Below are 26,254 nucleotides of genomic sequence, written 5' to 3'. Positions count from 1 at the left end.
CTTTAATTAACACCTTTAAGAAATGGCAAGCGCATCACGGTGTAATCATCAGATCTGTTACATTTTTTGTTGAAAATATTTTTTTGATATTCGATACAAAATCTTTTACTTCATTTGTTTCAACATCGCTTTGCTATACATATGACGGAACACTTAGATATGCTCATTCATTTTTGTCCAGAATTTCGCTAGCAGATGATCTTTGAGTTTTATAGATGCATAAATGATCTCCACAGTGAAGAAGACCGGTGAGAACAGATCGCTTGATTTCCTCTTGCAGCGCATTCCCATAGCGATTCAGAGAGGCAACTTCCACGCATTTTTCTCTAATTATTCGAAATTTTAAGTTTTATTCATAATTTGGCTCTGTACACGATTGTATTAAGACCCCATACATTGTTATTATTTTTGGCAACTTTACGAGTAAACCCATCCCCTTAACCTATGGCGAAATATGTGGATACTACCCTCTAGACATCTTGTTTTCATTTATTCTTGATTCATCACAGTTATGAATTCTTTTCTGTATATTTCGCCATCTACTTCAAAGAACTTCTGAAGAACTACAATTCAACGTATCACCGTCTCATTATTACTCTACTCGTTTAACTCATAACTCCAATTTGTACATTGTTGCGTGAAAATCCATTGAATATTGTTTATGGCTACATTAATATAAATGAAAAATATAATGGAACGGCTTGATGTAATGAAAAAAATGGACTAGAATAGCCCTATCCCGCAAAACATATCAATAACCATTATCCATGGTTCAGGTATTTAAGACAATGATCCTCTATTTATCTATTCTGTAACATAATATAGCCAACAAAAAGGACCAAGTTCCATTCAATTTTTTTTTTCATTGTACAGGAAAGATAATGAAGAGGCGATTACGAGTAATGTAATATATAGCGACCGCTGTTTTGATTCAAATGGTATTTTAAGACAGTTTGCCTTTGTGTTTATAAGAATTAATGGGGCGCAATGATATTTTTTGTATAAATCCTTTGAATTCGGCTGAACATATTTATCAATGTGGAAACTGGAGCGATTCCTTATTACTTCATATGAATCCCTTTATTTACTTTCAAAGTTTAACTAGAACAGAGAGAAAATTTCATTTAATTTTTCATTGAAATGTGGATTATGCGATGACTGTTGGAATCCATTTTTTCAACCAAGTACTAACAAAATGTAAGCTGAAAAAAGGAACTCCATAACTTTGGGATTATATCAACACAATCCGACCCGAATTCCAAATTCCATTCATTTAACATGAAAAACGACAACGAAAATTAATTCTTCCAAAAATTAATTTGGCATTTAAGAAATGGTATTAATCTTTTGCAAAAGATATTCTTCACCGCTCTATGTAACTGGATTTTGCAAGCCTTCGCTGACCATAACCATAACAAACACTATTATCGCATCTGGCACTACAATCATTCTAAATATTTTCAATAGACTGATGCAAAATCTTTTACTTCATTTGTTGAAATACCTTTTATGCTGCATAAAATCAAATAAGTCACTACTGTTGGTTTATTTTTGGCGTCGCCGTTGATAACAGATGATATGGAACAGTCCACATCGTTTGTCATTTTTTTTCCTTGAAGCCACATGCGTATATCTTTGCCCTACAGATCCTCCCTCACGTTATACTTGCACAATTAACACGAAAATACATTTTTAGAAGATTTCTGGTTCATTCTGCGGCGAAGTAGCGTAAAGTCACCTCGATCCAACCATTGCCGAACTTATTTTCTCACAACGGAGGCAAGAAAATAGTCATTTTCGCACCTCAGCGGAAACTGCGCAAGCCTTTATTGTTGGATTAACGTTGTGTTTAACTCGGGAAAAAAGTTGGAAATTGCATTTTCTCTGGTGAATTGTGGCCACAAACCACACATATTTGATGCTTAAACTACGAGTCTTATCAATAGCTTTTAAGGAAAAAAAAGTTTGCCAAAATCAGTTCAGGTTTAGTGAAAATATCTCGAAATATGACAAATACGCAACTAATGGCCGAATTCTTCGATCGCACAGGTCCCGCTTCGCAGGATTAAAAATTCAAATTCTTGTTGGTATGAAAGCATTCGGTCTGCTGATGAATATTAGAAAAACAATAGACTGATTTGTTACCGCAAAACATAGCCAACACAGCTCACTTTATGCTTCAAAAATGGCGAAATTTGTAACTTAACTAACTTTGGACTTGCCCTTACACTTTGGGAGTAGATAAAAAAAAAATTCTGTACGATCTGGATAAAAGATTTTACTATCATCTTTCGAGAGTGATGAATCATGAAATAGTTATTTAAAACTCTCTCTAGCTTATTTGTTGAATACTTTTAAAAAAAAGCAAGTGACGAGAATCATAAAGTAGCTTTTTTGTATGAGTCATTTACCGAAAAACTTTTCATATGTAAGTTCGACGGCAACTTTATTGCATGTTACATCTACATTCACTCACAAAGTCATAAATTCTTGCAAAAATTTGAATGTTCTATAAATCTACTTGTCCCAGTTCAGAAATTTATTGATTTTGAAGAAGTAAACGCAAATATATTACCGGAAAATATGATTGACTGTATGTGTAGTCTGTTTATTTCGAAGCTTTATTAGCTTCCACATTTAAACTCAGTCTACAAAGTTTGTGCAACGTCATGCCTACCTACTCACTTAACATTACATTTCGTAAAAACAATCAATTGCCAATATAACTAATTGTATTCGAAATAAATCGAGAAGTACTCCTAGCATATACTGACTGAAATCGGTTCATGTCGCGTATAACCCACTATAATCTCTTTTAAGACTATTACAACGAAGTAACAGCAACAACTGTGAGCCAAAGTTTCGCATTTCGCTGGAACGAATTCCAGTGTTCTTAACTTATTATAGTTGTCAATAAATTTTAATAGACTTAGTAGAGGATACTATTTCTTCGTTATGTACTTGCTTACGTTGACGTTCGTTGGTGTTGGTCGGGAATAAATTTGTAGCTTATGTAGTTGAAAAGCTTTATGCTGAAGAGAGCTTAAAAATTGTTCTTCATAAATGTGAGTTGAACGATATATGGGCGCCACATTGTCTACTCTCCAATCGATCGGTGATGAACCTGCAAGCCACCGCATGACTTTTATTTTCCAAGAGAACGAGCGAGAGAGAAAATCTATATTTTCGTTGGAATCATGTATATAATACTGAGTGTACCTTGTATATATCATGCATACTTGAAGCTTTTACGTAAGTGAAATGTATGTGCATGAGGTCGAATGGCAAAATCGGTAAAGATAGTGATAATATACAATGTAAATAAGCACAAAAAACGACGGTGCATATAATGTAACATAAAAAAGCAGCTCCATGAGCCAGGAAATGTTGCCTTAAGGGAAACAAAATACGGAGTTTTAGGTGATTTTTCTGCAGACGGATAAGGTAATAAATGGCACACATGCAGAATTTCATGACAAATTTTAGCATATTAGACCTAGTCTACGTGCAAAATGAAATGTTTTGCATTGGCTTGCAATGGAAACTTTGAATGTTCAATTTTTCAAACGGTTAACGAAGCAGCAGCGTTCCTTTGTCTTCTAATAAAGACAGGTAGACGTAGCGTCATTTCCATCATCACTCACGTAGTTTTTATTACTACCGGAATGAGTAAGATAAAAGCGAAAATTTAGAGGAGAGGAACTGTTAGATAACAGAGCCATTTTAAAAATAAATTTCGTAAATAACGAACCTCGTCAAGGGATTCTGATTTTGGCAACGTTCCCATTATTCGTGCGACTTTTCCTCGCTCTATCGATAGGAAATTTCTTTGGAGAATGGCAATGGAACGAATATAGTTTGCCATTCTTAATGTTCAATAATGTACTGTGTTCGATGTGTAGTGCTCAACGAACTATGTCTGTCATGGTTATTACCAGGTTAAAGAACTTTGGAAAATTTGATTCATTCCTTCGTTCTTAAGCCCCCGTCTAATGCCGTCAAATTCACCTAGCTTTTAGTTAATTGAGCAAATATTTCGCTTAAACAATTTAAAGGCTTTTTGTTGGAAAGGATACTTTCACGTACACTACTCAACAAACGAACTTTTTACCTAGCTTCATTCGTTGATAGTAGTTGTGTTTGAAGTGTTTGTAGGTTGTTTCCAGCTCCCTTTGAATAATTCTTCATGTTTTGAGACTTAATAACGAACTCCTTCAACGATATTCCCTCCGTAAAAATTTCTCATCAATCAACCGACGTCACCGAAATGAGAACGATTCAAGAAATTTACTGTTTTCGGATTTGCATATAACCCAAAAGTGTAGAAAAACGTGAAAAAAAAACTTGTTGATTTCTCACAAGTATATTTCACCAGCGAAAATATGTTCGGCAAGTGTGTTCTCATTCCAAAATTTTCACGTTTTCCACTTTGTATGTCAATATAAACTCTTGACTTGATGTATAATGCGAATAAACCATCTTCTTTATACATTTTACCGGCCTACATGCAATGCGTTACGAAAACACAAGATACATAAGCTAATACCAGAAAGCTACAAGCATGGATGATAGCGATTCATTCGACAGAAATTTTTTGTTTGTTAAATGTACTACTTGAACGCCATAAGAACAAATTCATTCGCAACAACTCAACAGGGTGCGATTCAAATGAAAATTTCATTATGTTAAAACGGTCGTAGAAGATTGTTTATGAATTAAAGATCATTAAAACGGAAATGTTCGTACACGTAACTGTAACATGCTTAACAAATGTTAAGTGTAATGAAAATTGTTATCAGTTTTCGGATAAAATTTGAAATTTAGTGCTCTTAAGGCGATACTCATTAGGAGTACGTTTCTTTTTGCAAAGATTTTCGTCCAGATAAATTCCCATTTATGGAAACGGAAACGGTAAGGCGTTAGTTGAAGATGGAGCGTTAATATTCACATTTCAATTTCACCTATCGTCGGCATTATTAAAATGAATACGAAATTTTCAAATAGCATACGAGGGATCATCCATAGGTCTGTGAATGTAAGGGTGATCCGACTCCTGGTTTAAAATTTAATTTTTGTATGAGGTAAAAAATGTCTAAACATGGGATTTTTTAGTTGATCTTCATTTGTTAATGGGGGAAACATTTTGAAGTACAAGATTTACGTTTGCTATTTTACATGTCGTCTTATACAAAATCTATTGCCGATCTAACAGTCGTGTAGTCGTGCTACTTTCGTCCACCGTCGCTTTTGAAACGACGATTGAATTAATTTCCCAACGTGAAATTAATCTGTTTCGTGACGTCAGTGAAATTAAGACATGAATTTGCTTCAGATCGTCCACTCATACGAATAAAAGTGCTTAAACGTTTTGATACGGGTGAAAAAGCCACATACACGCGCGTGGAAGTGGTAAAACCATATAAAGTTGTATGAGCAGTTTTGTTTGTGTGAGTGGATCAGCTGAGAAACGGCACAAGAAAATTGACGTCCACTCCATTCAAATGCTTCAAATCTGTTACTTCTATTGTTCAAAATATCGCGTAGTATTTGATACAATATCTTTTACTTCGTTTGTTATAACAGTTAATTTGCTCTGTAGAAGACGAGGTGAATTGTACATCAAAGTTTATGTTTTGTCATTGCTGTCGTTACAGATGTTTAGCCGTTAATCGTAAAAGTTATACCAAAAAAGTTGTACACTTAATTGACTGGGAATATCGATGACTTTATAAAAACTCTAAAAAAATCTCCAAAATGTTCACAGAACTAAGAAAACCCATTGTACAGTGAACGACATCTCAAATGTCTCACTGTCAAATTTTTCTGAGAATTTTATTGTGTCATTGCAAATTCACAATGACATTCTCTGAAAAAAATGACAGTGAGACATTTGAGATGTCGTTCACTGTAAGTCTTACAATTCTTTTAAAAATTCGGCAACCGCTACTTTCAGTCAAACGGACTCGCTCATGTTTTTGCATTTCAAATTTTTAAATCCGTACCAGACTATACATCAATCTTTCTTTGAACGTTTTCAGTTAATGTAAAAAATTGAAATTAGTACCAGGTGAAACGCAAACGCTTTGGAATATCAATGGATTTCAAAAGTAAGCGAAGGACTTGTTGTGAGGCTTACAATAAAGCTCTTCAATAAATATTAAGCTCATTGCCATTTTTATTCCGCAAACTTTTATTGAGGCTAAGATACCAAATTACTCAAAGATGTCATGTACCGACATAATTCCAAAAAAATAAACTTAAATTTACTTCCTGCAAAATGTCATCGTAAAAATAATGTTGCTATGTCGCCTAGCATCGTCTGCATTATTAAAATTAATACGAAATTTTCGAATTTCTCTCTTCAGTTTATTAAACTTTTCCATTACAATGATAAAATCTGTCTAGATGTGTAATCCCTAATCCAATCCGAATTGCTATTTCACTTCTTTTGTTCTACACAATAATATCGCTAGCATGTATCGTGTGTCGTTGGTTTTCGAGCATCGATTGCGCTTGTTGTTGAAGAAATTTTATAAAAGTTTTGTCGGCGAAAAAGTAAAACGAACACAAAAAACTGATTCAACAATAAAGTTCCATTAATATATTTTGCTTCTCTCCTTTTTTTTGCCCTAATGAAGACAAATATGTTACATACAATTATATTTTTTGGAATGAAATTTATTTGGAAAAAAAATTGTTCCAAGACTTTCGGGGCTAGAAGAGATGAAGACGAAGGCGTTGTATATATAACTTAAAATGGATAAAAACCATAAATTTCCAGCAAGAAAATTGTATTCTATCTCCATATCATAGCCACATGCTAAACTTTTCCTCCCCAAAATTATGTGTCCCAAAAGAAATTGCTTTTGCACCCGGTAAAGAAAATTGTATTTCATTCAAATTCATCGTATCACAATGAAAATATAAATAAATATTATCTTAGGAGCTCCATGATGGGGTAATAATCTACAGCCCAACACCATCATGATGCCCGGTTTTTCGGTCCAATTATACATGGAATTTATTCACATACACACACCATTGAAGCTGAGGATGCCAATTAAAATAAATTTCATGGTAATGAACACCTCAGTCATTATTATGAAATAATGTTACTGAAGGTAGTATCACTAAAAGGGTAATACACTTCATTTTCCATGCATATGATGATTCAACATTGTTGAGAAGAAACTTTATTCTTGAGAAGGAGGTGTGTGTGGTCGTAGTGTATCGTATGACTGAGGTATACTGGTGTAATAACACTTCTAATGGTTACTGTGAACGGTTTTGTTAATTAGTGCATTGCGAGGTGCAGTGGATTCTTGTGAAATTTTATTGATCATAACTAAGATTTTATTCGGCTGCAAGAGCTTTCATTCATTTTCAATGTGCTCGGTTCAAAACTCCATTTGGTTACTTCACAAGCCAAAACTCTCTCTCCGATTAAAAATTCATCGGTCCATTTATGTTCACCTTTTACGCATAGACATGGCATCCATTTCAATATATACTTAGCAGCGACATGACAACCATTTTAACGTTTCCTTCCCGGTTCTAACGATTCAATTTTACCCATTCTCTCCGGGCTTTTTTTCGGTCATTGCAAAACATTCCACATAAAAAATAAATTTTCTGACTTTTAACGTCTGAAACATTTCACCAGCCGTAATACATAATACAAGGCAGACACTCCATTAAATTTTTTTATTAGACAACCCGAATTTTACTGCCAATAAATGTGTGACTCATCCGGCTTTTTGTTGGGGTGTTTAGTTTACATACAACAAGCTCTGTGTATAAATAATACGACACAACATCACGAGTAAGTCATATAAAGTTTTCCTATATCGGAAAGCTCTGCTCATTTTGTAGTTTTCGGTCGGTGTTCTCGCGAATGTACATCCATATTTTTTGCATTATATATTGAAATTGTGTACGTATATAGATTACGGTACAAGCTATTTCGGCAGTGAAATTAGCTATGCTCGAAATTTTCTCTCAGAATTCGTTCAACAAAGAGTTTGTGTATACACAACTCTCCGAATACATTTTTTATAACATTTTCTGCGCTAGTTCATCTGAAGAGAATGTATATTCGCCGAAAGTCTATCCTTGAGTGCAAACTACGTTGGGGTGTATTAAATCTTCAGCTAGTTATGTTGTGACGCCCTCTATAATCGGACGACGTGACTTCGATTCGGTATATCGAATAGATAAATTGTGTGTTGTTCTTTGTTGTGTAATTGTCGTTTTATATCGAGACTGAAAATTGTCCCGAAATACGAAAAGCGGTTTATTAAATCGGAAATTTCTGTAAATAAACCCGGCGAACATATAGATGTAAATCCAGACGACACTATTGATTATATCGCTTTTAATTCTGAAAGTTTCATTGTTATTATTGTTCTTGAAGTCGTTGATGCCAGTTAACGATAAAGATTTTCTATGCCAAAAAATTGAATACTGGATCGCGTAAATGACTGTGGTCGTTTTATTTGATGGCTTTTGTTTCTAAAGTCAATACAAAAAATTTCAATTGAGTTCGTATTAAATTTCAACAAGCCAATACTATTTATGACTGACTGTCTGGGTGGTTTTTTTTTTGTTGCTGTTGTTTGTTTCATTAAGAGTGAAAATCACAACATTGTGCTGCTATATCCACACTGACGCTATAAAAAGCATTTGAGCAGAACATAATACTCGACACTCAGTTATAATGCAAATGAATCAGCATAAAATCTGAATATATTTAGTTAACGTACCCGGTTTATATACTACGCTGCTGTGACTGCTATATTTATACATTTCTTTTTTAAGTGGATGAAATGTAATATTGAAAAAATCAATCAAAGTGGCGCCCTCAAAGTATCCGGTTGAATATTCAACTGCTCTGGTTTCGGTGTGCTTGATTATAAGTTCCATTAACACGGTGCTGTTGGAAGCCCTAATAAAATTGAACATTTTGACGACGGGATTATTGATAACCATCAAGATAGCAACCGATTCAATTTCTACAATGGGCTTAAAGAAGGCAAATTTTTTCGCAGGTTGGTGAAATTTCATTTTAATGAATGGGGTCGGATCTGTGTGCATTTATAGGTTGTACTTGCGATATAGCGAGAATTAAATACCAAAACTTTTGATAAATGTGTTTAAGCTTCTCGTTGGGCTTATGAATGTTGGTGTAGCATTCTTATGTTGAAAACCACACTCATACCAGACCCTTATGATACATGCACTGGTAACCAGCTCGATAGACGATGTATAGTGCAATACATATCGTCATTTAACTATAACCGAGTACTTCGTACTCGTCTAACAATTACTAATGAAGTATTTATAGTAGGACCAAAAGTCGTTAAAATGGCGTGAAAATGCAAATTTGTTTGCAACCTCTCAGAAACTCCACTAATGATCTGTTATCGACAACAAAAACCGAATTAAGATCTCCGGTTGACCTTTTAATAAATGGCAGACGTATCTTGATGTAAACTTTTACTTCTCAAGTTCAAATTGCCGCTTAATGATGGATACAGAATCAACTACGTCCTTTGTTTAAGTATACATTTGTCAGTATAAGCGCAGATTTAACAAATATCATCGACATTTTTGCGGTTTAACGTAATCTTTTGAAATTGAATGTATTCAATTTCAATTCAATTCAATTTTTCAATTTTTCAATTTCAATTGAAAAATTGAAAGTGAATGTAAGATAAACGAATGAAGTAAAAGATTTTGTATCAGATATGAGCCGATACTTTGAAGAAAGGAAGTAGGAGATTAAATCGTTACATATGACGATGACGATTCGTTTGCCGATTCTAGGAATCAACATTTAAAGATTACACGATTTCCTCAGTTCTTCAGTACTTTCAAAATATCAACTTCACAAAAAGAGGGATTCCTGTCAGATGTTTCATTAGTTTTGTTATATAAAACGTAGAAAATCATCCTTTCGACTCAATCAAACTTTTCCCAGAAACCATTTCACTCAAGTTCATATTTTCTTTAAAAAAATTTCGACATTCATGACAACCATATTGGATGAAAATCGACCATTACCTTTCATATGCAAAAAAAATATCTAATTTAACCGGTACACATCAGCTTCTTCTACTTTCATCATGAACTGCAATATATTCCATACTTCCATTCATACCAATAACATTGGCAAGCAATCTAAGCGAAAATTCACGTTCACGAAATGACTAAGAAAGCAAAACCAATCTAATATTTTCCATTTTTCTATTTCTTTTCCAGGTAAGAGGTGGTTGGTATCTTGAATGTTGTCAGGCGAAATATTAAGTCGAACACCATTGAGCGTGGCAATTTTGCCGCCTCCCTCGTTGATTCAATTGTGTAAAGCAATGGCAGCTATCGCCACGCTTGCCAATCAGCAGAATATTGATGATGATGATATTTATTTAGGTAAATTAATTTTTACAATTTTTTAATATTAAACAGAAACGACACGATCAACAATTTTATTTATATGTTTTATGTCTCATCCGAAATTCATATTCCCTGCTGTTATCTCACCTTGATTTTTATAGCCGCATAGTGAACGAAATTCGGAATTGTATCGATTTTGTTGCCAATAATTTGAATTTTCAAACAATTTTAAATTCGGAAATGTTATGTTAAATAATTTGATCGATTTGTCAAAATATCGCTGTTGGACTCTTGATACATGGTTAAATAACGTAATTTACCCCATGTGGTTTGATGTTGTTGACTTTTTTTTTAAATAAAATTATTTTTTATTTGTTTGATTTTGATGGAAAAACTAGTTGTTAAATGTCTGTATGCGTGACTTATGACCATAAATGGGAATTAAATTCCGATTTATTCGGTTGTTCGGGCAAATTATATTCAAGTATTTTACACTAAATTCACAATTTTGTTTGGAATTGGTATTCATAGACACATTTTTAGTGGGATTTAATGAACTGAACTAAATGGATAATTGATCATTCATGTCACAAGTGTGATTTATTTTTTAAATAATTTGAATTACAAAGAAAGCAAAGGAATTAACTCCGTTTTTGGCTTTTTTTCTCTAAATTTTATTCGCAACGTTGAATTTTTTAATATGAATGTCGGAATTCATTCAATCCATCTGTTACTTCACATGTTTAGTAAAAATTATGGGACTTTGAATCACACAATCTTTTACTTCATTTATTTTAGTAAGCGTTTTGCTACATAATACAACATCAGCCAGAGCTTATCGTTTAGTTTTTGTCTTGATTTTTCAATAACAGATGACGAAAATAGTACCGTGTCGATGTTTCCAACACAGAATCAGAACATAGAGTTAGAATTTCCATACATAGCGGGGCAGTTCCGTTTTATTTCTTTGGCAAGTTCCACAATACAAATTTAAATCAAAATTTTATGTTACCTCTAAGCAGCACAAGAAATTCAGTACATAAGTAATTAGCCATTTCAGATTAAACCAAACAACCAAAGTCTATAGTATTTTCAATTAGTTATTTACTTAAGCATTTCCATCAATTTTGATAGTGAAACATGTTTAAACGCAGATAACCTCCTGTCCTTACGTTTTTGCACTAATTGCCATCAAATATATAATTAAACTGAAGCTTCGTCCTTTATCTTTTACTGTAAATAACTGTTGATCAAAAAGTTAGAAGTGAACCAGTGGAAAAATAGGTTCCTTAACCTGTTACATACGGCAAGCATATGACCAGTATTATTATCGGGTTTATTACTTCCATCGATCAAAGTATTCGGTTGATTTCAAATCTTGTACTTCAATTTTTGTTACATGGATTTCACTATATTAAGGACCATATTACCCAGAGCTTGTCACTATTTTTGTCGTCGTTATCAATAACAGCTGAATAGCCGTATGTGATAAGTTTAAAATGCTCCCAATTTGTTTCCTCATTCACGAAACATTAGAAACGCTTATACAAAATGATGGATACACTCCAATTCCATGAATCAATATGAAATGTATCGACTGTAATGTGACGTCATCGCTACGTGTAATTGAAATGGGACGATGACGTCACTAAGTCCCTTATACAAATTACGGGAGTATTTTCAGGTGACATAACTTCACACTGGTAAATATCTATGAAATGTCATAGCCGTGAAGTTTGTTTCACAAACAGTACATAGAATAGATTCAAAAGTAAAATCTTTTACTTTATATGATTCAGCACAAATTTTCCTATAAATGGGCATACCAATCGGAGTTTATCGTTTATTTTTTGTTGTCCTGATTGTCAGTGACAGATGACTGCTCCTTCGATTATTCACTTTCTTTTATTATTTATAGTCGAAAGGACTTCGCATTTCTAATGGTGTCACTGAAAATGCGACCGAACTAAACACGTCAGACAAGTAAATGACTTGCATAAAATTTTAACCAGCAAAAACATCAATTTTATACGATTTTTTGTCTCATTACCCGTGTCGTTATATAGAAAACCGGCCAAAATAATGGAGCTTTAATGACAAGAGTCTTTCTTCGCTCGATTAAATATTTTATCCTATCAAGTAAAACGATGTGAAAATTGACAACACGAGTCGAAGCTAAGGTTGAATCAAATTGACTTCATCGCGTATTTTCTGTATCGTTTAGGAAAAATGTAGGAACAACGAATTCGATCCCAGAACTCGCCTCCGGTTGGTGCTGCAAATCTCTCATTCGCTAAAAAAAAGACCTTTCAGCATGTGTGCACACGCGGCACAGTACTTAAAGTAGATTCAAGAGTTTGAAACAAAATCTTTTACTTCACTTGGTTCAGCACAAATATTCCTATAAATGGGAATGCCAATCAGAGTTTATCGTTTATTTTTTGTCGTGATTGTCAGTTACAGATGAGTAGCTGCTCTCTTGCTTTTTTATTTTGAATTAATTTTTTTTGGCTGTTAATAGTGGAAAGTACTTCGCATCTCTAATGGTGTCACTGAAAATGCGACCGAACTTAACAAAACCAGACAAGTTAATGACTTGCATAAAACTTTAACCAAACAAACATCAATTTTATACGATTTTTTGTCTCATTACCCGCGTCGCTATATAGAAAACCAACCATAATATAATGGGAAGCTTTAACACGGTTCAGCATAATGTCATATGTGTTGACAATAAAGTTTAATTCGGACATAACATTAAATCGTCAAATAAAGAAGCTTATTAAACTTTCCCAATTAGAACGATCGAATGAACGATATTGCACCGCAATCCTTAAAGTCGCTGCAGAGTAAATAATTTATCTCAGTTTCACATGTACATCGAACAGGAAAAACGAAAATCAAGAATCTTTCTTTCTTTCGTCTTTTTGTTGTTGCTGTTGCCCATCTCCCCACGATCTATCCCATAGTGTTAATATATATTATATTTAGGAATGTAAACGTGTACCTAACCAGTTTATAGGATATAAATTTATCTTTATGGTGTCTTACATCGCCATGTAATTAAAGCAACAATTTGCTACATTAGCGTTCCCTGTATTATAGTTAAACATGTCTATGTATATATGGGCTGAATGGAACCCCATGCCGTCAGCCATAAATCTAAGTCTTTTTGTATGTATTTTCGGTTTTACAGTGGCATAAACGTATACAGATAAAATTGTATGTTACAATATTGCCACCGTTTGAACCATTTTCCTATCAAGAGCGGAGGGCAATTTCCGTTTACAATAATTAAGTTGTTGTTGTTGTCGTCGTCGTCGCTATTGTTTTTGTAGAATGCTTGACTGATGTGTGTGTATATAGTAAGTACATATAGACGAACCTCTATGTGGAGAATATTATTTGCGAAAGCCAAGCTTAAGTCTAAACGTCTAACATGTTTGTATCGAGTGTAACCTTTTGTGAAAAGTCAATTGTTTTTCTGTTAGGCAGTGATGAGGTGGAAAATTGTATTATTATATTGGGATGTAGCATGTGTGTGGGAAATTAATGAACGAAACTGTACGATTTCGAATTGGATTCACAGCACATTACTTGAGACGTTAAAGAGCTATGAGATATATGGTTTTGGCGGAAAATTCGTTGAAATTTAAATGAGAATTTAAAGTTTCAAGAAGTTACGACACCAAAACTGAGAATGGAAGCGAAAACATTTTTTTTTCCCATTTTAAACCCAGATAAGGGAAGGAATTTTTAAAATTTCCATTACATAACGTAGTGACTGCCGGAAGCATATTTTAAAATGTAAAAACTTTGTGGTATTTCTCATTAGAAATACCAATTTCTCACTCTATATGTAATACGACGTCCTCCTCCCAACAAAGTCCATTTACATGAGCAAATGAAATCACATAAAATATAAAATGAACGTTGACTTTTCACTGCTGGCATCCCATGCACCAGCTAAAATATGATTATGTCATAGGATTGACAGAAATTAAATTCTGCATACATCTCTGAATTATTTATTTCTCTCGTCTGCCATTCCATGCATGTTTGCAATTCTTCAATTCTTTCAAGAAATAATGGACGAGACGAATAGACGCGAAAGGGGGAATGAAGACGAATGTTTGTTCTACTTGAGTTGCACTTTTTCATGTCTAGACTGGGAATTTTTGATCGGAACAAATTGTCAAACCGAACCGTGTCTAAGCGCACAATCATTGCCATGCCAAATCAAAAATTTTACAAATCGAATCATCCATCCAAGGACTTTATTTATAAAAAAGGAATGTAAATTCTGTTGACATATTCCTAATCAAACACCTGAGAAATTCGTTTGCTGTTAATATTTTTCGCTTTTCTCTTTTCCACACCGAATGACAAATATTGAATGTCGTAGGTTCGGTTAATCAGATATTTTTATTTTAATGTAAATGTTCGTGATACAGAAATGAATATCGTCTCTCCGTTCTGTAAACAGTTTGGTTATTTGCATAGCAATAATATGAAGACGAGAACCAGTAAAATACCTGCGGTTAAGACATTTTTTTTATTATCCAATTTCGCCCCTTTACCACGCAAAATTCCTTGAATATTTTTTTTTATCCTTCAAAAAAGTGTTGTATGCTGATGGTTCCTCCGGTACTTTATTTATACATTTTTTTTTATATGTTAGTATGGGGACCAGGTGCGGTGTATTATTGAGGACTGAGGAGTTTATATTTTATATTATGGGTGAATAGCGTGACCTTTGAGGGACACAATACAGTAGTATATATATAATGCCATCGATGTTAATAGGGAATGGAAATGTCAAGATAAGTTGTAATAATCTCAAGTCACGTAGACGTTTATATGATAAATTTAACCTTAACCAAAATGTGTATACTATAAACTTCTGACAAATTGATATATTTTCTATGTTCGTAGCCAGTAATTTTCTGACGTTATAAGTGTAAAGGTTATATGAGGTTCAAAAAGAGTCGAAGACATAAACAGTGTAAGACAGTAAAACATAACGTTCTTATTTGATGTCAAGCGATTTTTACCTTTAGAAAGTCAGATCAAATGAAAGTCGATAATCTGGAAAAATACAACAACTTTGTGTGTTTGAATTTCAATTTTTTCCTCATTTCGTATGAATTATGGAAATCTGTTTCGCAAGAAAGTTCAAGAAAATACAGAGAAATGGAATTATTTTGGTTGGATGGATTCGCTTTTCCTGCGAGTTTCGGATTGATAGTCGGAAGCAATGAGCTTTTATCGCCACTTTTCACTTCAATCTGTTCGAATAGTTTTCGTTGCGAAGGTATTAAAATCGATTTACAGTGACGTGGGTGAAAACGTTTGAACTTTTATATTGGTAGGTTTCATCCTTCCTGTGTACTCACACAGGGCTACTGTCAGACCTTAAGTGTACAATTCAATTAGAAACAGCGATATGTACATGAGGGAAAAATCACCAAAGAACGTAACTACTATATCTCTGGAGCTACTCATCCGATTTTCATGAACTTTTCTTGGAGAGGGTTAGAGTTGTTTGTGGTCTTTTGAGTCACGTACAGTGTCAATACGATTAATAGGTCCGAAGATATAGTCGAAAAACCTGAAAATTTCGGAGAACTTGAAGACACCCCCTTCTCGTCACTATTCGCAAATTAGTACCTGATATTAGTATCTGATATTAGTAGATTATCACTCAATGAAGATTTTGCCGTGAGCCCACTTTGCGAGGTAGGTGCCATGAGGAGCAATTTTTATAAGAGTGATTTTTCGAAGTACAACCAACCAAAATCGGACGCAATGCGAATTCATTTCAAATTTGCACGTTCTTTCAGGGCAAATGGGGTTTTATATGAGCTTGGAACTTTAACATTTGAACTTCTCATTTTTTATCGTAGATGAATCCAAACCCCCATAAGACCATATTTGCCATAAAATTACCTTTCTAATGACACCTAAGTTTTCAGACGTTTTCGGTTGAAAACTTCAACTGCACATATCTCAGTGTTGATAAATTTGAAACCTAATAAGACCCTGCTTGGCCCGGAAGTACATGCAATTACCTATCTAATGACACCCAACCCCATACAGAGGTAACTGGATAAATTTCTGTAAGAAAAGTGCATGTTTTCGGCTTTTGACCACCTCACACTAGCCACACAAGCTTCCTGAAAATTTTTTGAAAGTAGGGTTGTAGGGTTGAATACATTTCTGGGCACATCACATATAAAAATTTCACTCTAAAATTCGTCCGATTACGGTCGGTTGTTTTTCAAAAGAATGCCTCAAAAACATCTCTCAAACGACGTTCTAAAAAAAAATCTTAAAGAACTTGCAGACACGGAATTTTGAAAACCAACACAATTTTTGTTTCTGTGTTTTACGTTTCTGATTCCTCCATGTAAAAATACATGCAAAATTCACAAAAAACCAGTAAACCCCAAAACAGGAAATGTATCGGTTTTCAAAATTCCGCGAGTGTTTTTTTTTGCAACTCTTTTTATGTCACTTTCGTCGTTTAACGTTTTCGTCCTTAACAAGGGAAAAAAAAGTTCATCGAAATTGATTTGTAGTTTTGTAGCTTTGTAGTTACGCCCTTCACTACCCTTGATATGTAATTGCTGACTTACATAAATGAGGTCTTCGTCTAACCTGAGTATACAAAGAAAAGGATGAAGTTTGTGATCCAGATACGGTTTTAGAGAGCAGAGACATGGGGGAAGGGCAGGGACTATTTTTGAGAAATTCTTTGAGAAATTTTGAGAAATTTGAGAAATTCTTGAGAAATTCTTTGAGAAATCTTTGAGAAATTTTTGAGAAATTTTTTATATTTTTGAGAAATTTGAGAAATTTGAGAAATTTGAGAAATTTGAGAAATTTTTGAGAAATTCTTTGAGAAATAATTGAGAAATAATTGAGAAATTTTGAGAAATTCGATTTCTCAAAATAGTCCCTGGGGAAGGGTGTGTTGAAACAATAAAAATCTTGTTTACTTACACCTTCATTATCAATGACAATTTATCATTTGCTGGAAATTGTACGTTTACACTTTAAATATACGGTGAGTAGATACTTGATGGACGATCTCTAATGTCACATCATGTATTTTATTTATCGATTGCCGTCGTAAATAATTTAGTACTTCTGTGTAATTACCATACAATAACTCTGCTCGGCTATATGTCTACAACAATTATTTGACTCAGTCTACTTCCTTCGCGTAAATTACTGTAACTTCTTGGAAGCTTTCCAACTGCATTTTCTCACATCAACAAATTGGTTAAAGCATTTTCCGAACGAAAAAAACTGTCCCATTTTCGATATTATTTACCGAGTAGCGAACATGCAGTACGAATGTATAATTCAGAAATTCAGAAACTTTCCGCCCCGATACGATCTTTATACTTGTCGAAATTTTAATTTTAATTAAATTTCATACAATGAACCCTGTTCCTCCGTTGCTACTGTTGCCAATTTCACATCGAAAAACAGTAGGATATTCACCTTGTAGTCTCGATACAACAAATGTGTAATCGCTAGCACAATGCATGTGTATAATATACAAGCCACCGTGAAGACACGAGAACACGAAAACCAAAATTCATCGGTCAAAGCTTACACATTAGGTACGGGAGGTACGGTTATAGATACGAACGTTCGTATATATACATTCCGTTTATACAAATGGTTTTCACAGTTAGGAAAATTTATGTTTTTGTTAAAATTGTTTACGTACACGTTATAGATATACATGTACACATCGTCAGCAGCATGGAAAGCTTTTTTGATTACTACAACGTATAATATAGCAATCTATTCAGTCATACACGTAATAGGGTTGGCAGGCAGAATGTCTGGCGCCAATTATTTTCTGTTGTTGTTTTAACTTGGAATAAGCTACTCTTTGATGGAAAATATTATCATACACATAAACGGTAGATTATAATAGCATTAATACTAAATGGGGAAAATTGGTGAGTCACATTAAATTTTCCATGACATCGTCGGGTATAATGCCATATAGATGACAGATACGAAGTACTATGTTACAGAAAAGTAAATTGTCCAACATTTTGTAGTGTTAGCTGATGTATGTTGTTTCGCTATCGCTCTATATACATTACACTCTCTACATACATCATTGTAAATCTATATCTGGATGGAAATGAGTTGAATGATTTGCTGAATTAGGTCAATTCGAATTTCATTTATTGTGGGAAATGCTACACAGCCGAGCACATATATATACTTGTGCTGTGACATGTTTATTATTTATGAGTCGAATTATTTGAGAATGAAGGAAATTGTTATGACGCTGGAGAGTACTAAATTGGCAATTAATTTGATTGAACGAAGCCGTTAGTTGAACGCACCGATTCATTTTTAATCGATATGTCGCTAACATTCATATTGCAAATTGATTGGTAGATGGGTTGGCAAAATTGACTTTAAGAAACGAGGGAGGGGGATGTGTTATGTAATGCTTAAAGGAAAACATTTTTCACAACGCAGGCGAGAAAATAGTCATTTTCTCCCCTCCGCTGTAACTTTGGAAACCTTTGTTGTGAAAATATCCTCGAAATGCAATTTCCAACTCTTCTTCCCTTGTTGAACAAACTATTTAACAGACGATTAAGCCGGTAAGAAAGGTTCTACCACCTGTAATATGTCGGATTCAAATTGAATCAAATAATAGCCCATCCGTTCTCTTCATGACTTTTCAGTTTATTTCATTTTACTTTATTTTCCTTTTTCGTTCTGTTCTTTCATTTTTGATTTAGACCACCCAGCCAACGACCTCAATGTAACCGTTGTGTAATTTTCTTAACCAGAAAACGGACTTCTCAGCTACGAGAATCCCAACTATCACATGGATCCACAACGCATTGAACGTAACTCTCATTTATACGAAGAAATCCTATCCGAATTGCAGCAACAAAATTCAATGCGTTCATCGAAATCGCATATTGTTAGCAATAGGAAAGACTATGCCCGACTGGACATCGGTTCGATGGGAGTTGATCTCAAAGAGAATTTTAGGTAATTTTGCTTATTGGTCAATATCGAAAAATGTTTAAATTTCATGGTCTCAATTCAGTACGGCAGACAAGCAAAGTCTACTAGATACGTCCCCATCGGAATCGAAAACAAAATCAGATCAACGTCCCGAAAAGGACGATTGCAAATCGAAAGATGTAGACGATAGCACTGCAAATATAAAACATATTTCTGGTGATTTAAATTCAGATGATTTGTATGCATTGCCGAACAAACGGAAACATCACGACGGTGATGGAAAAGTGTACGAAATCGGATCGGAGGAAGAGTGCGAAGAGGAGGAAAAGGGTGGCAAAGAGGAAAGCGATGGCTTCGAAGATAAGGATGCGAACAAGGATTTACCGCCTGGATGGGAAAAACATGAAGGTTTGTGTGTGTAACGGTTTCAAGTTAACGTTTTTGCTTGAAATGTGTGTCCATTTTCAGATAATAATGGGCCTTATTACTGGCATATAAAATCGGGCACTATACAGAGAGAGCCACCACTCTGGTGCAAAGAAACGCCCAAAGAACTTAAAACACCGGTTACGACACAACAATTTTTGACCACAGCCATTAAAAGTCCAATAAATAATAATTCGTTTTCAAATTTTTACGGATCTAAGGATTGTATAGGAAATAGAATACAGGTAACGTTTCCAGCGGACAATCGCATTTCAGTCTTTAACTCACAAATTCAAATCCAACAGGAATCTCAAAGTTTATCGGTAACAAGAAGCAATACTAGCTCAGCATTGGATTTTGATGAGGACCGACGACAAAAAGAGGATTTAGCTTTTAAGTGAGTGTACATTTGAAACGACATTTTAATAGCACTCTTGTGTGCCCTTGCGTGCTTGGTATCGATCCAACTGAAACGAATAAATTTGAAACTTTACCTTTTTGTTGGCTTCCGTTCGATGAATTGAATGCCACAGCTGTTGTAGTTTTCAAGCGATAATCGTTGGTGGCAGTTTATGCAAAATTCAAGTCCAAATAAAATAAAGTCTTAAAAAGTCCAATGAAAATGCGATATTAAGTGCAGGGTTTTATGTGCTTTGAAGGTATAACCAGATATCTTTCCAAAAGTATTTTGCAGCAGCGAAACGTCTGTGTTGTTAATGCATCGCGAATGACAGAATTTGTGCCAGTAATGCTGCATATATTACGTTACGAAATTCGCAAGAAAATATGCAGAGACATTCAACAAAATGAACCATTTCGTGCTAGTCGTTTACCTGATGTCACATGTAAAAGTAGTGCCAACAGAAAATGCATTACGAAACAAGCTTTAAGTTAAAGCTATGTGACACAACACCCCACTTTTCTTTACACCCGTTCCGGGGTTCGCCTTGTTCTGAATCTACAATGTTTAATGACATGCTACACATGAAGATGAGTGAAATTGATGTAATTGCTGGACAGTTTTCGTTAAAAAAAAAAACAAAAAACTATTTTTCCTGACGATTTTTGTCATTCCTTTATCAACAGCAGCAAGCGATTCGCAATATATCATTTAAGCTTCTACTTCTATTGTTCAAATATCGCTTAATTTTTGATAGAAAATCTTTTACTTCATTTGTTTTAACATAAATTCTCCTATATAATACCTCCTGAACCAATGTCATCGCTTATTTCTTTCGTTTCTGTCGATAACAAATGACTAGTCGCTTTAGAAAGATCTCGTAGATTAAAGAAGTTTGCTTTCGAATGGAAATTAAAATTAAATGACTATTTCCAGACGCCGTAGCTATCCATTAAAATCCGAATCAGATAGACCAATTAGGTTTGCTGTGCGGTCGCTAGGCTGGGTGGAAATAGCTGAAGATGATCTGACGCCCGAACGATCATCAAAGGCTGTAAACAAATGCATCGTTGATCTGTCCCTGGGACGAAACGATTTGTTGGACGTTGTCGGACGATGGGGCGATGTAAAAATAAAATTTCGATTTGGTGACTCCGTGTCTAAATTTGTTTACTATTTTCGTAGGGAAAAGATTTATTCATGGATTTAGATGAAGGTGCTTTAAAATTAATTGATCCGGAAAATTTGACAATATTAAATACACAACCGATTCATACGATTCGAGTGTGGGGCGTGGGCAGAGACAATGGACGGTGAGTAATTTTGTTTTCGATTGGTTCACATCGTTTATTGGAATTTAGATTCGATATATTACATAGATTTAGAGTATATTTACAGTAGATTTTGAATATTATGGAGAATATTTTTACTAACTTTCAAATTTATGTTTCTTTTGAACCGTATGCTCACCCTATATTGGCTATATAAACAGAGAAAGGTAAAAACAAAATTGATGTAGACAATCCTAAGTGAATGGTGTTGAAAATTGCAGTCTTTCTCGTAATGAATTCGTTGAGAAAAACTAAAAACATTTTTACTAATAATGCATGTCAGTAGTAAATCGTATAACGAAAATCGGTAACATAAAATCTGAATCATAAATGCATCTGTTTTCGAGTCTTGAGAATGTAATTCGCATGCCACATTTCGTGAATTTTTTTCTATTTGAAATTTATGAGTGTTGCAGAGAGAATTTATGGCAAACTCGTCGCTGACGTAGATACATGGTCGTATATTAGGGAAAACTCGGTGCTGTGTTTGACGATAAATTTATTGAAAATAGCGAATTTATAAGTCTGACCATGCCCGTAATTGAATTCCGTATTTTTTTGAGTCACAAAAACCGTCACATATTTTCTGAATCTTTCATGCGATATGATAAATATGTTCGAGAGAGATAGTCATTGTTAGCTACTGCAGGTGGAATACCGTGTTGAAAAGTGGATTCAGATATATTAGCAATAAATCCTCAGCTTACGTGAGATAGGATTTCGTAATCTTGAACTTAATCTCGCATCGATTCCTTCGTAAAAATTGAAACTGAATACAGACTTCATGTTTATTGTAGGAAAGCAAGCAAATTTCAGCCGAAATTTGCTTCAGCCGATTTTAAGCTAATTTGTACACACAAACAAAACTGACTAAGGGGCCATTCACAAATTACGCACGCACCAAATTCGAAATTTCAGACCCCCCTCCCCCCTTGCACGCGAAAATGTATGGAGAAAATTTCAAAAATGTATGAAGCGTACGCTGTTGTCAAACCCCCCCTCCCCCCTTAAGAGCGTGCGTAATTTGTGAATGGCCCCTAAGCATGTTTACACGCATGAGTAAACTGGTAAATTCGTATAAACACTTAAAACCAGTTTTGTTTGTATATGCGAACCAGCTGCAAATCAGCTGAAGCAAACTAAGGCTGAATTTTGATTGCCCTTTCCTGTAATCGAAAATATCGCTTTCCCTACTGACATTATAAGACAGAACATAGCTGAAATTACAATTGTGTGGCTTGTATTTAGGATTATCCGTTCAGAAAGGTTATTCGGTTCCATCACCCGTGGAGTTTGCTAACTAAATTACGTATGCATTTTGTTCATACCACAGCATTGCTTCTGTTCAAGAAAAGATGCAATCAACTCAAGTTTTCATCAATTCCTTGATGATTTCAATTTCGAAAACCAAAAAGACATAAAAATCTAATTTCGCTTAGCTACTCTGCTTCTTCCTTTGTTTGACGACGGTTTTGTGGTCCACAGTGCCGCCACCAGGTTTTTGGCGCCCTAGGCAAAGTTGGGTTATTATTACAGACTTTCTTCCACAACAATATTCCTACAACGATTTCGCACCCTTAAAACTGCGAGTTTTCCGCCCCTCAGATCGCTGCGCCCTAGGCAAATGTCCGGATTGTCCGTGTGAAGTGGCGGCACTGAGTAGTTGATACAAAATCTTTTATTTCGTTTGTTTAAACGAATATTTTGCTATATAATAAAACATTAACCGGAGCTCATCGCTTATTTTTGTCGGTCGCTTTCGATAACAGATGACTAACCATCACAAAATCCACCTGGAAGAAATGTTAGACGAATTATTCCTAGACAGGTATTTCGAGTGTGGCTTACGAGAAGTGAAAAGGGCTGAACTTTCAAGTGTTTTTTATGAATTGTGTTAAAATTGTGTGAATTCAAAAATATTTTTTTACGAAAACCTTTTGCTTATTTATTAAGCCATTGGAAAAAATCATTCTTCTTGGAGTACCCTTCCAGTTTCTGAAAGTTTCCAACTTCACCACCACGTTAATCGTTCCGATATTTTCATTCTATTAGATTGTGGAAATGGTTATTGTCACTACCGCAAAAATCAGCCATTCGAGTCAGTCTTTTGAGATACGAAATTTAAAAATCAAAATCATTTGTTAGGAAATTCAATTTTCGATCGATCGGTCCATGAAAATATTGTTCGATGAAGTGACAGAATTGACCGACATGCCGACAGCGTCAACCATTGAGAGTCCTGTGAAATAGTGCTCAAATCCACAATCTATTGAAATGATTTGTGTAGAACAAAAATTAGAATTATTCGCGCTAATTTGCCCACCAATTCTCACACTATGAAATATTTCGTTTTTCATGTCGGGGACACAATTTTTACGTAATTTTGTTCATAATTTCCAGTCTATATATAATTCGTCTAAGCCACAAATTCAATCATGGCATTTCCTCCCACTACTGTGACTAATTGTAATTTAAATAGTCCTCACGAATCGAACGTTTTATTGACTTTACTGTCGATACACCGTCCGTGCCTGCGTTTTTATGTTGAATTTTTCGTTACTAAAAATAGCATCCAGTTCTCTATTTGAACTACTTAACTTGTGTGCAGTGTGCACGTGCATGTCGCTTCATAATCCATACGAAATGGATGTAATGAAGAAGAACCGACTGTTACAGTCAACATTGTCTCATAATCCTTTTTTAGATTTTAAATTAAAATTTCTACGAAATTTCCATTATAGGGATTTTGCTTATGTAGCACGTGACCGCTTAACACGGATCCATATGTGTCACGTATTCAGGTGTGATACAGCAGCTAGGACAATTGCGAATACATTAAGGTGGGTATATGATCCAATTACGGATGTGTTAAAATTCAATGAAAATGTTTGAGTTAACTGAATCATTTATCCATTCATGATGCAGAGATATATGCAAACGGATAATGATTGAACGATCACTCCAGTTGGATGCAAATGGGGTGAATGTAAACGGTGCTAGATGTGCAACACGTCCAACAGATTTACCAACTGAAAATCGGAGATGGGTGAGACATCGTAAGTGTGCAATACATGCAGTCGAATGACCGTTGTGCATTTTTGTTTGCTAAAATTGAATTTGAATTTTCAGCTCAATCATTTCCAACCCCAATGGAGGAACCGAAAAAAGTGCTGAAGGCTCAGTACTTGGGTTCGACAGAAGTGAACCAGCCAACTGGTATGGATGTACTTAATGCAGCTATTGATACGGCGCTTAGAGACACAAAACCTGAACAATGGGAACATGTCAATGTTTCTGTGGCACCAAGTATGATAAGCATACACAGTTCGGGGGTAATTGTTCATTTCATTTCGTGGCAGTACGAAATTCAACAGATTAATTTACAGGATGAAGGTCGACTCATAGCTGAATGTCGGGTGCGTTACTTAAGCTTTATGGGCATTGGTCAAAATGTGAAAAATTGTGCGTTCATCATGCATACTGCTGAAGACAAATTTGTTTGTCATGCGTTCCTATGCGAACCATCCAGTGGAGCATTGTGCAAGACAATTGAAGCTGCTTGCAAGGTAATAAAATTGATTGGATTGAAGGTAGAATGTTAGCCGTTAAAATTGTTAGTTTTTGGATTTGAATTCTTTAATCTTGATTGATTGCCAGTACGCCAAACAATTGAGTTCTTTTCCTAAACTTTGCAGCTCCGCTACCAAAAGTGTTTGGATGCGCATCCGGAAAATCGTTTATCATCCGAATCCAGTACGCCAAGCAAAGGCATTGGTGCAACGTTAAAAAACTTAATGAACACATTCACATCCAAAAAGGATAAGTCCACCTCCTGAGAACGGGCCAAATCTCTGCAGGTACAAATTTCAATTTACTTTTTGAACAAACAATTGATTTTTTCCCTAATGCGATACACACAAAAAAACAGGAATTATGGCCACTACCTGCGGAGCGCGAAATAATACCGCATCGACATCTCCAATCACCGCTAACAAATAAGAAAATTTTTGATTATCCTCACAGTCCGTAACAAATAATTTCAATGCCATTGCGGCACGGTAAATTAAGCAAATTAGTGAATAAAGATGCTAGATGTAGGCTAGACTCAGTTGAGGAACAACATGAATTATAAATGTCCAACAAATTTAAAAGTTTAAAAATGAAAAACAAGAAAAAAATAATTGAAAGAAAATTAATGGGATCGATAAAAATGAAAATTTAGAGAAAAAATTGATTTGTGTTTGAAACGTGAAAAATTTTATTTTGTTTTTGTGGCCAAAAAGAAAATTCTTTTCATTTTCTGAGAAAAAAGAAGAAAAGAAGACAAAAAACTGATCCACACCAAGTGAACAATTTAATGAGTTGATTTTTACATGGAAATAAAACTAAAAATAAGCGCTGAAGTGATGCTATAATGATATTTAAACAAGAAAACTTAAAATGCAAAAAGAAATTAATTGTAAAACTAAAGTTAAAATACGAAACGTGTGCTTTGTTTGCTTTGGAAAGCCTTTTTCTCTTTCTCTCTCTCTCTCTCACTTATCTCGATATTTGTCACAATATTGATTTTGGTCGACCTCACATCTGAATTTTGTTTTTTTGTTAAAATATCGGAAATATCGATTGAACGATTTAATAAGTGTTTGTAATGACGAAAAGAAAGAGCAAAAAATGATCTGTG

General features: G+C 34.6%; 1 protein-coding gene across 9 annotated transcripts in view; it reads left to right on the top strand.

Annotated features, from left to right (window-relative positions):
• Nucleotides 1–26,002, top strand: part of LOC119072373 (protein Fe65 homolog) — a 77,697-nt gene extending 51,695 nt beyond the window's left edge. For 2 of the 9 annotated variants that reach the window (XM_037177569.1, XM_037177568.1), the window contains 14 exons: nucleotides 10,261–10,428; nucleotides 19,233–19,440; nucleotides 19,499–19,824; nucleotides 19,885–20,087; nucleotides 20,148–20,239; nucleotides 21,179–21,368; nucleotides 21,428–21,555; nucleotides 21,735–21,740; nucleotides 24,315–24,413; nucleotides 24,499–24,629; nucleotides 24,703–24,905; nucleotides 24,960–25,139; nucleotides 25,269–25,430; nucleotides 25,502–26,002. In XM_037177569.1, the coding sequence (XP_037033464.1) occupies nucleotides 10,284–10,428; nucleotides 19,233–19,440; nucleotides 19,499–19,824; nucleotides 19,885–20,087; nucleotides 20,148–20,239; nucleotides 21,179–21,368; nucleotides 21,428–21,555; nucleotides 21,735–21,740; nucleotides 24,315–24,413; nucleotides 24,499–24,629; nucleotides 24,703–24,905; nucleotides 24,960–25,139; nucleotides 25,269–25,409 (2,052 nt within the window). In that variant the 5' untranslated portion in view covers nucleotides 10,261–10,283 and the 3' untranslated portion in view covers nucleotides 25,410–25,430; nucleotides 25,502–26,002. Of the gene's footprint in view, nucleotides 1–8,913; nucleotides 9,048–10,260; nucleotides 10,429–19,181; nucleotides 19,441–19,498; nucleotides 19,825–19,884; nucleotides 20,088–20,147; nucleotides 20,240–21,178; nucleotides 21,369–21,427; nucleotides 21,556–21,734; nucleotides 21,741–24,314; nucleotides 24,414–24,498; nucleotides 24,630–24,702; nucleotides 24,906–24,959; nucleotides 25,140–25,268; nucleotides 25,431–25,501 lie in introns of those variants that run through there. The other 7 variants (XM_037177575.1, XM_037177574.1, XM_037177573.1 and 4 more) reach the window with 5 other exon arrangements.
• The last annotated feature ends 252 nt before the right edge of the window (nucleotides 26,003–26,254 follow it).

This window comes from Bradysia coprophila, assembly GCF_014529535.1.
Source record: "Bradysia coprophila strain Holo2 chromosome IV unlocalized genomic scaffold, BU_Bcop_v1 contig_81, whole genome shotgun sequence".
NCBI classification, from domain to species: domain Eukaryota; kingdom Metazoa; phylum Arthropoda; class Insecta; order Diptera; family Sciaridae; genus Bradysia; species Bradysia coprophila.
The sequence above is the reverse complement of the archived record's forward strand: the minus strand, read 5'-3'. Positions and strand labels throughout refer to the sequence as shown.